This window comes from Erinaceus europaeus, chromosome 14, assembly GCF_950295315.1.
Source record: "Erinaceus europaeus chromosome 14, mEriEur2.1, whole genome shotgun sequence".
Lineage (NCBI taxonomy): Eukaryota > Metazoa > Chordata > Mammalia > Eulipotyphla > Erinaceidae > Erinaceus > Erinaceus europaeus.
The window spans coordinates 81,216,540-81,234,149 of record NC_080175.1 but is presented as its reverse complement, the minus strand read 5'-3'; the positions used below and the strand labels follow the sequence as shown (position 1 = coordinate 81,234,149).

The following is a 17,610-nucleotide window of genomic DNA, read 5'->3' as shown; positions in this document are numbered from 1 at the left end:
TTCTGTTTCTTTTCCTTAAGATGGTTTTGGCAATTCTAGGTGTTTTCAGTGGAACCAGGATTCTTAAGTGGGCCCTTGTGCTTCACACTATGTGCACTTAACCCAGTGTGCTACTACCTGGCCCCCAAAGTCTTAATTTTCATCTTGAATGTATATATATATAGCTTGTTTCTACCTTTAAAAACCCAAGCATTGGATGGGGGAGGTAACATAATAGATATGTAAACCATTGCCAGAGGCTGCAACATCTCAGGTTAAATCCCATTCCACCATAAACCAGAGCTGAACAGTGCTTTGGTATAAATAAATAAATAAATAAATAAATAAATAAAATTTAAATCAAACAGTAATATATTTAATTGGTTGTCATGTTGTATTCCAAAGAAAATATAAATAATTTAAATTTATGCTATTGGAAAATTTAATTTGATCCTCTACTCTAAAACTTACAGTGCAGTTAACTATGGACTAGACCTGCTAGCTGATAAAGCGACCAGAGACTTTTGTTCCTTTCACCCTTCCAAAGCTTGATGTAAAGGTAATGTAAAAACTCAGGTAGCAGGGTACTTTTCGTGAGCACTCCCACGTGTATAAGCACTTCTGTTTTCTCAATATGACTCATAAGGGAGTGATATTACATAACATTAAAGAAACCTTTATTTTGTAATATATATATATATATATATATATACATATAAATAAATCAGGATCAAATATTGTACTCTCAAATAGATACAATTAAGTAACCTTAGAAAAAGTATCTACAGTCTCAAGCTTTATTGAATTTACTGTATTACACTGAAAAGTGTTGAAACCTCTTTCTCATAATAACTCCTCTGTTCAGCTCAATCCTTTGTCTTCTCACCCTTCTTATTACTTTTTCTGACCTTTGACTCAATAGTATCTGCACTTTTCTCACTCACTATATACCGCTTCTGTGGCATCACTGTTTGTAACGAGCACCCAAACCCTGCCCATCATGAAAGCTCTGCCTAGAAAAAGCCCTTAGGAAGCCCTCCAGCTCTCACTGCACACCAGTACAGTTATTTGCAGAAATGGATTCTCAGTTTTTTTAAGTATTTAGTCTAGACTTATCTAAACTCTTCTACAAGACTACAATATTTTGAGAACAGAGACTAATCTGTACTTCTTTGAAACTCATAGTAATCTACCGCTAGATATATATGTAGTGAATTCATGGCAAATATGTGGGGGTTATTCTTCCCAATGGAGTCATTAATGAACCATGGGTCACCTCATTATATTTGTTTTCCAGTCGTGTGATTTATAATTTAGCCTGTATATTCACTTATTATAATGGAGTTCAGTGTGTTTTTTCCAGTAAGTTCATGTATCAATTATACCAGTTGACCTCAGCATTGATTTCTAATGTCAGTAAAGCCCAGACATATGGCCTCCTGGATCAAATCAGTGGTACAAGCCTGATGAGCTTCCTGAATAGAGTAGGCATCTGGCCCATATATTTTCACTGATAATAGGAACAGGAAATGTCATACAGTTATTGTTTTTCTATAGAACTACATTAGCATCACCCATTTGGCTAGTCATAATTTCTCAATAGGTCAAGCTTATCTATCAAGGGTAGTTCCTATAGCAAACATATGAAAATGCATCTCTTTATTCATTATAAATGATGCTGCTAAAGAATATTGCCATGGCAAAATTAGTTTTTAAGAAAAATGCTTCAATTGAAAATAACACACTCATATTGTTAAAAAAAAATGTTACTGTACAACAGTTCCATTCTTTTGGAATGCATGTATTCTGTTTAAACAAGTAATTACTTTTGCTCATCTCTTAAGGTGAATTTGGAGAAGTTTGTAGTGGTCGTTTGAAAACACCAGGAAAAAGAGAGATTCCAGTTGCCATCAAAACTTTAAAAGGTGGCCACATGGATCGGCAAAGAAGAGATTTCCTAAGAGAAGCTAGCATCATGGGTCAGTTTGACCACCCAAATATCATTCGCCTAGAAGGTGTTGTCACAAAAAGTAAGTAATATATTTTCTCCATTATACACACACACACACACACACACACACACTCTCTTTCCCTCTCTCTCTCTCTCTCCATATATATATATATATATATATATCCTATAAATCGTTTGTTAATTTAACTTGAAGTAAATAATCACAATTATGTAGTTGTACATATATATTTGTTTCTTTTAAAGTTGTGTAATTATACTATCAGAAAAACAATTTCATTTGGAATTTACTTTTGTCTTTGGTGAAATATAGTGGATCAGTTTCATTCTTCTTCATATTTTAACCCAAGTTTTCCAACACCATTTGTTGAAGAAACTCTCCTTTCCCCATTTAATAGTCTGGTCACTTTTGTCCGAATATAAGTGAAAAATCCTCAAATGAATTTGAAAATTTGCATGATGTTGGACTCAGAAAGTTAAAAAAATCTTACTAAAAACATATAATTGACTCTGTCTGAAATTTCCATATCCTTCTTATAAGGCTTTGGCCATCAGAACATCTAAAGGCAGTCATACTTCAGAGAAGACAAATTTTGCTTTATATGACAACTTTTGCAGTAGGCAAAAGTCTCAGTGGGGTTTTCCAATAGTCATGCTTTTGTGTTGATCTCTTTACATTAATTCTGGAATTGGCCATGTGGCTAGTCCTAGGCATTTTACATATACATTAAAGCTTATTCTCTTTCAGCACTTCTGCTATCCTACAACATTGAGCAGAACCAATTCATATGGTAAAGCCACACTGTAGCCCAGACTAGTGAGGCCCGAGTCAACAGTTCCACCTTCTTCCCAGCAGACAGTACTGAACTAATCCTGGAAATGAACCATCTCAAGCATTACAGACCCTCCCTCCTGCAGACACCACCTACCAATGGGTACTGCTGAAATTGACATTTTGTAGAGCAAAAGAATCACCCAATTTAGTCGGTCACCCATGATATTATGGAAGAAAGTAAAATGTTATTGTAAGTCACTAAGCTTTGAGGAAAAGTATACAACATAGCTTGAGAGAACTGAACAGATAGGTGCTAGTTAGAATTCTAACCTGTCACTTAAGATGAGCAACTTTGGATAAATTATTTAGATTTGCTATTTTTTTAATTAGGCAGATGAAAATTGGGTTCACTAGTAATATGATTCCATCAGAATGTTGTTAGAATTAAACTTGCAAATATATAAAGCATTTATATATGTGACTCATAGTAAGCCATACCAAATGGTAGGGTTTTTTTAAATTTTTTTTCATTTAAGAAAGGATTAATTAACAAAACCATAGGGTAGGAGGGGTACAACTCCACACAATTCCCACCACCCAATCTCCATATCCCACCCCCTCCCCTGGTAGCTTTCCCACTCTCTATCCCTCTGGGAGCAGGGTCATTGAGGGTTGCAGAAGGTAGAAGGTCTGGCTTCTGTAATTGCTTCCCCGCTGAACATGGACGTTGACTGGTCGGTACATACTCCCAGTCTGCCTCTCTCTTTCCCTAGTAGGGTGTGTCTCTGGGGAAGCTGAGCTCCAGGACATATTGGTGGGGCCTTCAATCCAGGGAAGCCTGGCCAGCATCCTGATGGCATCTGGAACCTGGTGATTGAAAAGAGAGTTAACATACAAAGCCAAACAATTTGTTGAGCAGTCATGGACCCAAAGCTTGGAATAGTGGAGAGGAAGTGTTAGGGAGGTACTCACTGCAAACTCTAGTGTACTTCTGCTTTCAGGTATATATTTTACAGTAGTTTATGGATACGTGTGCACATAAGCTCTCTCTCACAGAAACTGTTGTATATCTAGGTTTTGGGACTTTGTTAGAAAGTGAACCACCTGAGATGAAATTAGAGTGTACTATAAAAGGAAAGGTCTCACCCGAGTAATGAAGCTGAACGGTTGTCATTCCACATGTGAAGTCTCTGGACACTGTCTGAGGTGAAGCATGTGGAGGTGGCAAATGGTAGGTTTATTGATACTTTGTGCCAGTCACTTTATACATACACACCCAATAGTTATATACTCACAGCAACTTTTCTATCACTATTCACTAAAGTGCAGACATGTTAATTAACCCACATAAGGATTTCTAACCCATAGTAAGTGGCATGGCTAGTGTTCTGAATGAGGTCTGTTAACTCTAAAACCTATGGGATTGTGCTATTTTATTCTTACTCTATTGCACTAAGTAAGGTATTGAATTAAATTATATTTTATTCAAATTAAATAATAATGTAATAATACCCTGAAAAAATATAATACATTTTAAAAGAACTATTTATGTTAATGAAAAAACTATTTCAAAATCTAATATTTGGAATGATTGGGCTGTATCACACACTCAGTCACATTTATAATATCAATATAAAAGAAAACAATGCCCCTGTCCAGCAGAGAAGCAATTACAGAAGCCAGATTTCCCACCTTCTGCACCCCAGAGAGATCTTTGGTCCATACTTTGTTCCCCAGTGGAGTAAAGAATAGGGAAGTCTTATTTTTCCAGTGGAGGGGAATGGGATGTGAAACTCTGGTGGTGATAATTGTGTGAAATTTTACCTCTTTTATCCCCCAATCTTGTCAGTAATTATTAAATCACTAATAAAATTTTTAAAAAGAGAGAAAGATATTCATCTTGGAAGGAACTTGAAGTCAACATGTTAGGTGTAATAAGTCAAAAGGAGGATAAATACCAAATGATCTCATGTTTTGATATACTTACGAAAAAAAGGACAGATAGGGAAAGCACAAAGAAGAACTTGGACCAGGTGGAGTGTATGGCACTAAAGCAAAGGGCTTTGGGGAAGGAGGGGGACAGGGGGTGCCTAAGAGAACCTTGGTGTCCTCATGTGTGATGATGGAAAAGGGCCGAAGTTGTGGGTGAGGGAGTTCTGTAGACAACTTTCACTGGGGAGATGAAAATTAGACATATGTGTCAACAACTGTGCTGAAAACCATTAAGCACCCAATAAAAATGACAAAAAAGAAACAGTTACAGAGAGAAAGAAAACAGCAATGTTAACTATTTCTTTCATACTTTCTTCGTCATTAATTTAGCATGAACATTTCAAGTTATTCTTTGTTTCATGACATTCAAGAAGAAAATATATTTCTAGTTGAGCTGTGAATCTTTGCAAAACTTTTAAAATAACATTTTAAGAATGATACTGAATTTCTCTTGGGTGTATTTAGGCATGAAATATCTAGAAATAAGTATCCAGTAATAAATTCAAAGATTTAAAAGTGTCAGATATTAATTTCTCCTTTAGACAAATCACGTTACTTGGCTTTTCCATGTACTCCTATGAATTCTATTTGCATATTATCACATATGCTAGTGCCTATAAACACACACACACACACACCTATGAATTCTATTTGCATATTATCACATATGCTAGTGCCTATAAACACACACACACCTATGAATTCTATTTGCATATTATTACATATGCTAGTGCCTATAAACACACACACACATACACCTATGAATTCTATTTGCATATTATCACATATGCTAGTGCCTATAAACACACACACACATACACCTATGAATTCTATTTGCATATTATCACATATGCTAGTGCCTATAAACACACACACACATACACCTATGAATTCTATTTGCATATTATCACATATGCTAGTGCCTATAAACACACACACACACACACATATATATATATTATAAAGGGGGATTTTATAACCCTTGATGTAGTACAAATTATTTATTCTTGGTCAACAGTAGACTTAATAAAATGAATACTGATCTCACTGATGGGTAGAACTTAAGGAACAGGGAAAGACAAAGTAAAACTTGGACGATTGTTGTATTGCCCCAAAGCAAAGGATACTGAGGAAGGAGTGTAGAGGGGCGTTTGGTGGGGGGCCCTAACTTGGTGAGATGAGACATTGCACCCATATACCAACAACTATAAACTATTAATCTCCCCATTAAAAAAAATTAAAGGAAAAACTGTTGGTGGGCATCATCTACCATTTAAAAATAGTTTATTTCACACACACAAGAAAAAAACATATAAGCAATACAGCAGTGGATTTATATTCCTAACAATATTATCTAAAATTGGATGACTTCTGTATAGCTTAATTTGTATGATTTATAAGTCAAGGTACTTGTTTCATTTCAAGAAAAAGAAAGAAAAGGAGGGGAGAGTGAGAAAAGAAAAAAAATAGTGCGTTTTTGAATGGTAATAGCCACACATTTAGTAGTTAGTTGGGGCCGAGTGGTGCTGTTCCCGGTCAAGTGCACATATCACATTTATTAGTTAGCTTGAGTCCCACATAAGGGTGTTTTGATGCTGCGAGGTAAGTCCAGCAAGCACAGGTAGGCATACTTAGGCTGTTATCCTGTGACCAAAGTGTTATCAGATTTTTCAGAAGATAGCAATAAATAAATGAATATCTCATTCCTGTAAGTATACGGTAATTGCTTTCAGATTGCCCTTCAGTAGCTAAGAGATAGCTAGCAATTAATGCTCCCTGAGGACAACCATACTGAAAGATAACAGTGACAAATATAACGATGCAGTATAGTCTATACAGTTACAGCATTAGAATACCCTGAAGTTCTAAAAACATAAATGCAGACTTGAGTTTAAAGTAATGCAGAATTAAAAAGGTCAAAATACTAATCAGATTATTATTTTTTTTACTAATAGGCATACTTTAAATCTTATTATGCAGGCATTATCTCTGAGAGAGATGTATTACAATGTACTTGGGAATAGTTTTGCTTTGTCATATTTGAGCATGTAACCACTCTTTTAAACTGGAAAGCTAAATGGTTAAAAGCTTAGGTTATAAAAGTGTCTGATATAAATTGAACATTTTTATTTGGTGCACACTGCAATTTCATTAACTTATTAAGATACAGTTGACATAAAAGGAAATTAATCAAGCTAAACAATATGCTTCATAAATACCTTTCTTCCCCAAAAGCAGAAAGAATTCACCAGTAGAGAGCATACTTGTAATCTTTAGTACTGTGTATTGCAGTAATTTGTAACAGAGAATGTGTACAGTAGTGCCATGAACTACATAACCAAAAGAAAACAGTGCTACTGTTCTATGAAAAGATAAGAACTGTGACTTCATGATAAATAAAAGAAGTCCAGTAGCCTCACTCATTAAGGCTGGGTCCTCCAGTTAAACTTAATAATATCAGAAGAACCAGAAGAAGAAATAACGGTCTATTTTTCAATGTAGTAGGCAACAGAAAATGTATTGAGTAGGACATATTGAAACATCTGAAATCACGTATTTAGTGAGAAGTAGTAGAAGCCAATCAGAATAGCAAGTACATTCCCCCAAATAAGTCATTTTTATCATAAAACATGCCTAAAGACTCCAAAGAACCACATAGAATCTCTCAGAGTGGTGGTAGACCTTCTCAACTGCCTCAAATGCTCCAAAATATTGTGGATTCTATCCAGACAATTTTGGTGTGTCCACATAAAATTTAAGTGAGAATAAATTCAAGCCAGCCAAATGCATTGTACATTAACAATAACTTTCCTTCTGATTCCAAAATTACATTCAACTTCCCAAATAATATACTGCCTAAGATTTTTACTATTATTGTTACCTCTAGTATATCTGCCTCTCTACCTGCTACTACCTATAGGTTCTTGAACTAGTCAAACAGCTACTTTTTAAAAAAAATTATTTTTATTATTTTTCTTGATTTCCGTTTGTTGCCCTTGTTGTTTTATTGTTGTAGTTATTATTGTTGTTGTTGTTGTCATCACTGTTAGATAGGACAGAGAGAAAAGGAGAGAGAAGGGGAAGACAGGGAGAGAGAGAGAGACAGACACCTGCAGACCTGCTTCACTGCATGTGAAGTGAATCCCTTGCAAGTGAGGAGCCAGGGGCTTGAACCAGGATTCTTACACAGATCCTTAAACAGCCACTTTTATTACTCAATCTTTTCCTCTTCACAAAATATTGAAGAGTACAGATTAGACTAGAAAACAGTAAAGGTCAAATCTAGTTCTAGTATCTTTATTTCTTTTTTAAAATATTTTTTATTTATTTTAATGAGAGTGATACATAGAGAAAGAGAGAGGGAGGGAGGGAGGGAGAGAGAGAGAGTCAGAGACACCAAGACCAGAGCACTGCACACCTCTGGCTTATGGTGGTGCTAGGAACTGACCCTGAGACCTTAGAACCTCAGGCATCAAAGTCTTTTTTCTCCCCCAACACTATTTCTAGTATTTTTTTATTATTTTCCCTTTTGTTGCCCTTGTTGTTTTTTATTGTTGTTGTAGTTATTATTGTTATTGATGTCATTGTTGTTAGATAGGACAGAGAGAAATGGAGAGGGGGAAGACAGAGAGCGGGAGAGAAAGATAGACACCTGCAGACCTGCTTCACCTCCTGTGAATTGACTCTCCTACAGGTGGGGAGCTGGGGCTTAAAGTGGGATCCTTATACTGGTCCTTGTGCTTCACACCACGTGCACTTAGCCTGCTGCACTACCACCCGACTCCCTAGTTCTAGTATTTTTATACAACTCTGCCAAAAAGAAAAAAAGTTATGAGATATTGGTGAGGAAAATTTGTGCCAGTGGTAAGTTATCAACCCACTTCCAACTTTATTTTGACATTAGTGTATGTCACTTAGTTAAGAAGTAGAGAGATTTGGGAGGAAAAAAAGCAAAAATATCTTCACTAGCTTTTTTTTTCATTTTATCAATATCAATTTATAGGATTTGTTTTGTAACGAGTATATTTCCACATTTTCCCAAGACAAGTATTAATATGTTCACCTTCAACTAGACCATCATCTTAATCTACTATAAGAACTTAGTTCCCCACCTCGTTTTAGTAGTCCTCCCTTCTGCTTTCTGGTAGATCTTGATCTGCTGTGATAGACTACAGTTCTCTAAAGATTCTCCCTGGATTTTTCTTTGCTTTGTTTCTTAAGGCCCATCTGTGAGTGACATCATCTGGTATTCAGCCTTCTCCTGGCTTACCTTGTTCAACACATTTCCCTGTACTTTTAGACATGTCATAGGAAAGGATGAATATGTTGTAATTTCAGAAATCCCCAAACTGTTTTCTATGGAGGCTGTGCTAAATTGCATTCCCACAAAAAGTGTAGGTAGGATATCTTTCCTCCATATCCTTGCCAGCACTCCCTCTTTCTGTCCTTTTGAATTTATAGGCTGTGCTTACAGAAGTGAGATGATAGTGAATTGTTTTCTTGACTTAGATTAATCTGATAATTAGTGATTTTTAAACATTTTATTCATATGTCTATTGGTCTTCTGAATGTCTTCTTTGGAGATGAGTCTGTTGAGTTTCTCCAGTTTTTGAGTGGTTTGTTGGTTTTTGTTGTTGTTGTTACTGGAGTTTTGAAAGTTCTGTACATATCCTGGTTGTTGGCACTTTGTCTGACATGTGGTAGGTAAACACCAGTTCCCATTATGTAGAATTTCTGTTTTAACAAGGGTTCCTTTTGCCCTGCAGAAGTTTTGTCTGCTTGATATAGTCCTAATAGCTTATCTCTTCTTTCATTGTACTTGCTTGTTGGTTATTATGCCAGGACCCCTGCATTGCATAACTGTGGTCTATTTACATAATCATTGTTTTGTCTGAGACCTGCCCTGCCTGCAGGGCATTGGTTTAATCCCCACTGGTTAGATGGATGGAATTCACGCTCTTTTCCTTCTCCACACCCACTCTCCTACCCAGTTCCTTTTTCCGGCTTGCCACTTCTGCCTCGGAAGATATAAAGGCAGATGAATAAAGGTAGAATTACATTGCATTCCCACTCAGCCACGAGAGTTCCTGGTTCCACTCCCGTGTTGCTGAGTAAGCAGCATCCTAGGTTGACTCCGGTTGAATTCTCTCCAACCCGGAGAGTGCGTGCCCGGGAAGAAACACCCTCAGGCTAGCCCGGCACTTGCTACTGAACTCAAGACTCTGAAGACATTTTCCAGAAGATACCTTGTAGTGTTGTGCCAAAATTTTTTGTCTATGTATCTTATGGTTTCTAGTCTAAGTCTTCCATCCATTTTGAAATTTCATTTTGCTGTATGTGCCCACCCAGTTTTTCCAGCACTATTTACTAAAGAGGTTTTCTTTCTTCATTTAATGTACAATTTTCAAAGTATAAAATTATAGGTTATATTTCTCTATTAGCAAAATCAACATCAACATCATGATATAGAAACTAACCACTGAATGTGTAAAATATTCTGCAAAACTCATTCTACTGATTAAAATTATTTTTTCTGAAATTCATCAACTCTGCTATCTAAGTTTGTTAAGAGTTTGTATGTTTTTTAAAAAAGCAAAATGCCTATTTTGCCATACACACCACCCAGTATTTTTGTTTGTTTTTTTAAATTTTTATTTATAAAATGGAAATATTGACAAGACAACATATATATCTCATAGGCTAAGAGAGGTACATTTCAACACAATTCCCACCACCAGAACTCCGTATCCAATCCCCTCCCTTTTTAAAACAACTGCACTGGAGGCAGGTTAAGCACACGTGGCGCAAAGCGCAAGGACCAGCGTGAGGATCCCAGTTTGAGTCCCGGCTCCCCACCTACAGGGGGGTCGCTTCACAGGCAGTTAAGTAGGTCTGCAGGTGTCTGTCTTTCTCTCCTCCTCTCTGTCTTCCCCTCCTCTCTCCATTTCTCTCTGTCCTATCCAATAGCAATGACATCAATAACAACAACAACTACAACAATAAAACAATAAGGGCAACAAAAGGGAAAAAAATAAATATATATTAAAAAAACACTGCACCTCCCCATCCCCACCCCCAGCACTGAAAGAAACCTCACTGATGTTGCATCTCCACTCCCACCTCATCTCTACCTCTCTCTACCTGAAAGAGTTGGCTAAATATGTTGGAACAACAACATAAATGAGATGCAGCCATATACTGTCCATGAACAGTAAGCTATTTTTTTTTCATTTTTAAAAAGCTTGACTTAGCATTTATTTACAAGACTCTGGAATTTCAATTCTAGAGCTTCACACCTCTGTATGTGTGTAAGACTGACCACATTCACTACAAAGGGCCAGTGGAGTCACACCAAAGAGGACCCCCCTACCCCAGCAAGTCGCTAGTCTTCCTTTCTTCTCTCCCCATTCCCTCAGAAACCACCACAGTGTCCAGAGACTTGAATTGTTTGTCCATTTGTTTGATTTGGTTATTTATGAATGACGTCACCCAGAAATTTCCCTTACTTCCTTACCTCATTTAGTATCATCCCCTCAAGTACTATATCTACTTTGTACCAAGTGGCATAATATCTTCATTTTATAATAGTCAAACAATATCCACTGAGTATAGCTCCCACAGCTTCAAAAACAAAGAGTTTGCATGTTTTTGCCTAAGAAACATGAACTGAGCACCACCCGATATCAGAAACTATTGCTGAATAAAACTGAGGGACAAAAGAGGGTCCAGTGCTCTCTAGATACTTAGTAGTTGAAGAGTGTTAACTACAAGCAGCTAACAAGTTGGCCAGTATTTCCCAATATGATGCACTATGTATTATAAATTTATTATTATTTATTATTTATTTATTATTGCATATGATTATAAATCTGTTATTTAAAAAAATATTGTGTGTGTGCACAGTGCTTTATACTTCTTTCATTGGTCTAGCAAGTATTTATTGGATGCATATTCTTTAGTATTCACCCAATGAAATATTTTCTAGACAGAAGTGTCAGCAGCTGTTTCAACAGTTGTGTCAGCCGTTGTTACATTCTCTTACAAATTATTTATTTGGCATATTCTTTAGTTAGTGACAATATAGAAGTGAAAAAGTCTACTTATTGGAGAAAATACAGATATATATACTATGTAAAAAATAAAGAAAAACTGAATAAAGTGGAAAAGTACTTTGATTTGATGGGAGAGCACTACAGACAGGAACCAAACACTTGCAAACATTGTGTTAAGAAATAATTTGGCAACATTGGAGAGTGCTGGAAAAATGCCAAAACAAAGTACTATTGCTTTAGATTCCATATAGAAAGAGAAACTAAAATCTGGAAAAGCAGAAAGGATGGTAGTATAGCAGTCCAAGTGAAAAGTAATAAAAAAAAAAAAAAAACAGATAAAATAAGTAAATATAAGAAGAAAATAAAAAGTTATTTCCAAGGTTAAGAAATTTCAGTTACTGATTACATGTGGAGGAGATAGGGTCAGATGGCTTTTTCAAGTTTCCTATTTACAAAGAGTAAATTCTAGAGAGATACCAGTTTGGAGGGAAAACAATGAATTTTGACTTGAATGTATTAAAACTTGAGATGACTCAGACATTACGAACTTCTGGGAATCCTGGGTGGTACTGGGGAAATGTGCGGTGCTGGTGAAAATCAAGCAAGTATGAGGCTACAGTTTATTTCAGTATACTCTGAGTACTGACACCAGACTGCATTTGACTAGCATGAATAAAACATGCGATCGACTTTTTTGATAGTTAAAAAAAAAGAAAAAAACAACTTGATAGTTTAAAAAATAAAACAATTAGATTGCATTTCTTTCTTAAAATCTAAGTAAGAAAGTTAACATCTTTTGTGTTTGTTATTGATTCTAATAATATGCATTATGTGTTTATTTGACATCAGTCACTGTTATAAATACTAGGTTATCTGGAAGCCAAAAGATCCTTTTCTGGATTAGGGCTTTGGAAGTTTTTCTATTTTCAGTCTTCTCTCTCCTTCTATGTTTAATATTTACTATTATAAAATCAATAATGAGTTATCAGTGCACAATTACTGGGACTTCACCAGTCTCAAGGTATTTAACTGCAGAATATTTGTCATTCAAAATTGTAACACATACACACTGATAAACAGAAAATGAGCCATGTAGTAACAAGATGGCATCGGCGGGCTGCCCTGCATATCACTCTCTTTTCAACAGTACTGGGGCTAATTGGGATCGCCTACTTATTTTCCTTCTGCCAGACTGTACAAGTACAAAACGTACTCTTTACAAGAGCAAATAACTTCTGTATTCAGGAGGCATTTATTCTTGTCCCCACAGTATTTACGTATCTGGATTTTCTCAAGGTCATTCAGTCTAATCACCTGCCTGATATACTCACTGTCTACTCCCTATGATTGTCTCTCTTCCCTAAGACAGCCTGCTAATAATTGGTTATACTGTAATAAAAATAACAGGTTAAAATTTCAATTAAAAAATCTGTTTATCAGGAACTACTTAGCATGGAACATCCTTTATTAATATTTGTGCTAGATCAGATACCTACATTGCAGTAAACATATTGACTATAACTTGTATGCTTTTCTCAAGTTGTACTATAATTATATTTGTACATATCAGTTCTCAAATTGTAGAGATTTTTAAGTCCTTACTTCAAAATATTAGAGCCACAATTTTTTTTAAATGTCCTTGAGCTTTTTCTGGGATGACCCCACCAGCAGCATAACATCTGCACTGCCTTCCACCTATATTAGGGCTCCTTTCACCAACACACAATATCCTACAGCACATTTAAAAAAATCATTTCACTGGAGGGACAAATGGTTTACTCCTCAACTTTTAAAAATGATGAAGTCATCCTACAGCTTTTATTTAGAGTCCATCAGCCCAGTCAATGCATATAAGTAAAACAAAGTTAGGTATTTTCCCAGTATGAATCACAGATTTCTTTTTTCTAAATTCTGTACCAAATAAAGCAGAGATAGGTTTACTTTCTATTTAGACACCCAATTTTTCCATTCAGATACTAAAACTACTCTAATATATTCTGAGCAGCTCAGATCCCTAGGGAACTGTTTAATTGGGTTTATAATGACACTTAATTCCCTAATAATAAAGAGCTAAATTAGTGTACTGGCCACCTATCTTCTCCACTTAATTGTATACTTTTCTATTTTAACTTCATCTCATGTTCATGTTCCCTTAACTTCTTCCCTTCCAGACCTTCTAATATATATAATTTATAAATTATATATAAAATATATATATATAAATTATATATAATATATAATTTTATTAGTTATTTAATAATTATTTACAATATTGTAAGATAATAGAAGTATAATTCCACACAGTTCCCACCACCAGAGTTCAGCATCCCATTTCCTCCATTGGAAGCTTCCCTATTCTTTATTCCTCTGTGATATGGACTAAAAATCTTTTTGGGGTGCAAAAGGTGGAAAGAGGGTCTGACTTCTATAATTGTTCTCTGCTGGACATGGGCTGTGGCATGTCAATCCATACCCCCAGCTTGTTTCTGTCCTTCCCTCGTGGGAAAGCACTCTCTGGAAAAGTGAGACATTGGGACACATTGGTGAAGTTGTCTGCCCAGGAAAGGCAGATTGGAATCACAGTAGCATCTGCATATTTGTGGCTGAAAAGTTGTAAGATATAAAGCAGGACAAAATTTTTTAACAGAAATCAAAAGATAGTGAAAGAACAGATGAAATTAGGGCTCTTTGAGCGGGAAGAAGCTAGGGAATCTATTTTGGATATGTTTCATGGGACCTATGACTTTAGTAATTTTTGCCTGAGCATACCTGGTATATATTTTAACCTTATTTGCTTTTCAGTAGAGGAAGTTATCCTATATTATATTGGGATGGGAGTTGGGAAATCCAGGATCTGATGAGAAAAGTATTTTATTATGGTGTCACACATGGTGCTGAACATACAGTAAACACTGAATGATACATGTGTAAAAGAAGAGCAGGAGAATAGTGACAGAGTGAAAAGAAAAGAAACTAAAGGAAGAGCCTAATTTGGGGGAACTTCAAACCTAATTCTAAATTTGAGCATTCTGTTTCTTATGTCAGTCACATTATTTTGTAATTTCTCTTCTGAACAGCAATCATGCTTTAGCTATTGTTCTCATGTGAAAAGTTAATTATATCATAATTATCTTGATAGTGCATAAGTAAATACAGTACTGTGCTTCCTAGACTTAAGATATAAAATTAGGAACATTAGTCCACTAGACACTAAGATATCACAAGAGAATTCTGGGAACGTATTGACATTTTAATGAACTTATATCAATCACTTCAGGTGAATTTATTCATTTCCTATTTACCACAAATATCAGCCAAAGACATGAGTGATTTTTTTCTCCTTTTCATTCAGATCCAATGATTATATCAGCATAGATGTGAAAATAATGCATTCACCTTTCTCCTAAACATTAATGGTATGATTCTCTTGAAATCATGTTCAGTTTTTAATTGGCATAGCCACATATTATATGTGACATGCTACTGTATTACAGCATTCCATAAATACAAAGTCTCTAGCACCTATGAGGCTATGTCACTATTTCATAGACCTAATCACAGAACTATTCTATTACACTGAAATACATAAAGTATCTCGTACTCTCCTCACTAAAGTTTCTGTGATTTAATGATTCCCTTAATACATACTATATCTTTCTCATTGAAAGAAATTCCAGGATATAATCTGAGGGAAAAAAAAGATCTGAATAGGAAGCATAAGGTTACTCAAAAGACTAAGCAAAAAAAAAAAAAGTGATTCCTTAAAGATTAGTGCAATCTTTAAGGAATCAAGACTGAACCATCTGGTATTTTTTAGCTTATTTCAAAAAATTAGGGGGAATGATGGCTGAGGAGGTGGCTCAGCAGACAGACATATATGATTTGTATGTTTTATATGTAAACTTATATGTTTGAGACCCATCAGTTGCTATCACTGCATATTCCAGAGCAGGGAGGTGCTTGACTGTCTGTGCTCACTTGCTTGAATACTCTCACACACACAAGCTCACACACAATATATTTTTTAAAGGGGAGTACCGGGGGCCAGGCAGCAGGTTAAGTGCATGTGGCACAAATTGCAAGGCACAAGGACAGGCTCAAGGGTCCATGTTTGAGCCTTCCAGCTCCCTACCTGTAGGGGGGTAGCTTCACAAGCGATGAAGCAGGTCTGCAGGTATCTATCTTTCTCTTCCCCTCTCTGTCTTCCCCTTCTCTCTCCATTTCTCTCTGTCCTATCCAACAACAATAGCAATAACAATAATAACACCAACAAGGGCAACAAAAATGGGAAAAAATCATCTCCAGGAACAGTGCATTCATAGTGCAGGCACCGAGCCCTGGAGGCAGAAAAAAAGGGGAGGTACTAGTTATTTACTTAAAAGAATATGTATATATGTTAGTTAAATAAATATATATATATTTAAGATTCCCATATGTCAACTTAATTTTCTAAACTTTACTTCCTGAATGAAACAGTGTTCTCAGGTCATAGATCTGACTAAAATAGACTAAGAACACATTTCACATTAACCACCTCCAAGTAAAAAATTTAGAAGGGGCCAGGTGATAGTCCACCTGGTTAAGCACACACATTACAGTGTGCAAGACCCATGTTCAAGCCCCTGGTCCCCACCTATAGCAGGAAAACTTCACATACCCCTAAGTAGGGCTGTAGGTGTCTCTCTATATATCATCCACTCCCCTCTAAAAATTTCTATGTCTACCCATACATAAATAAATTAAATATTTTTAAAAAGAAAGAAAATTTAGAAAGTTAGATTTACCAGTTAATACAATTTTATAACTATATAGCTTGGGAAAATTAAAATTATTGTTTTTCATAAGATGGAGCAATTTATGATTTTATTACACTTAGTTATCAAACTCAGTTGCTGTAACTAAAATAACACAACCAGTCCTTTGTCATATTCTCTAAGCATCAACTATGGGGAAATTCTTTTTTTTTTCTTTTTGTCACTGGGGTCATCACTGGGACTTGGTGCCTGCACAGTTCCACAGTGGGAGGAAATGTATTTATTCATGTACTTACTTATTTCCACTAGCGTTATCACCGGGGCTTGGTACCTGCATGATGACTTCACAGCTCCCAGAAATCATTTCTTTTTTTTTCATATACCCACAAAAAACACCTATCTCTGAGGGAGAGGGAGAAAGAGAGATACCTGCGACACTGCTCCACCATTCATGAAACTGCCACCACCACAGCCCCACCCCTCACCACTGAGGATCAAGGACTTGAGCCTGAGTCCTTGCTCTAGGTAATGTATGTGCCCTGCCAGGTGTTCTACAACTCAGCCCCCAAAGAAATTCTTATTTGTGGGGAAAGTTCACCATTCATTGTGGCGGTAGGGACTTACTTTTCTTACTAATTAAGAAGTTTTGAGGGCAGGCAGGGGTGCACCTGGTGAAGCCGACACATTACAGTGTGTAAAGACCCAGGTTCAAAATCTGATACCCCTCTGTAGGAGGGAAGCTTCATGAGTGGTGAAAGAAATGCTACAGATCTCTCTCCCACTCAATCTCCCTCTCGTTCTCTCTCTTTATCTATCCTTCTCTTTCCTCTCAATTTACCTGTCTCTATCATAAATAAGTAAATAAATAATTTTTTAAAAATTAAAAGTTGAAAGATCCATAAAACTGATCTGGAAAGGGAAAAAAACTAGTATGAATAGAACAAATCTCTTTCTAAATCAAATTTGATATATATATATATATATTAGTGGTATATAAAGAATCTACTTATAGGGGCCAAGTGGTGGTGCACCTGGTTGAGCGCACATGTCACAGTGTGCAAGGACCAGGATATTCAAGACCTTGATTCA

The 17,610-nt window shown here is 36.0% G+C and overlaps 1 protein-coding gene across 3 annotated transcripts in view; it reads left to right on the top strand.

Moving 5' to 3' along the window:
* The window catches only part of EPHA6 (EPH receptor A6), an 818,416-nt gene that overhangs the window by 533,228 nt on the left and 267,578 nt on the right, over nt 1–17,610 (top strand). For all 3 annotated transcript variants that reach the window (XM_060172097.1, XM_060172096.1, XM_060172098.1), the window contains one exon: nt 1,824–2,009. In XM_060172097.1, coding sequence (XP_060028080.1) covers nt 1,824–2,009 — 186 coding nt within the window. The remainder of the gene's footprint in view (nt 1–1,823; nt 2,010–17,610) is intronic.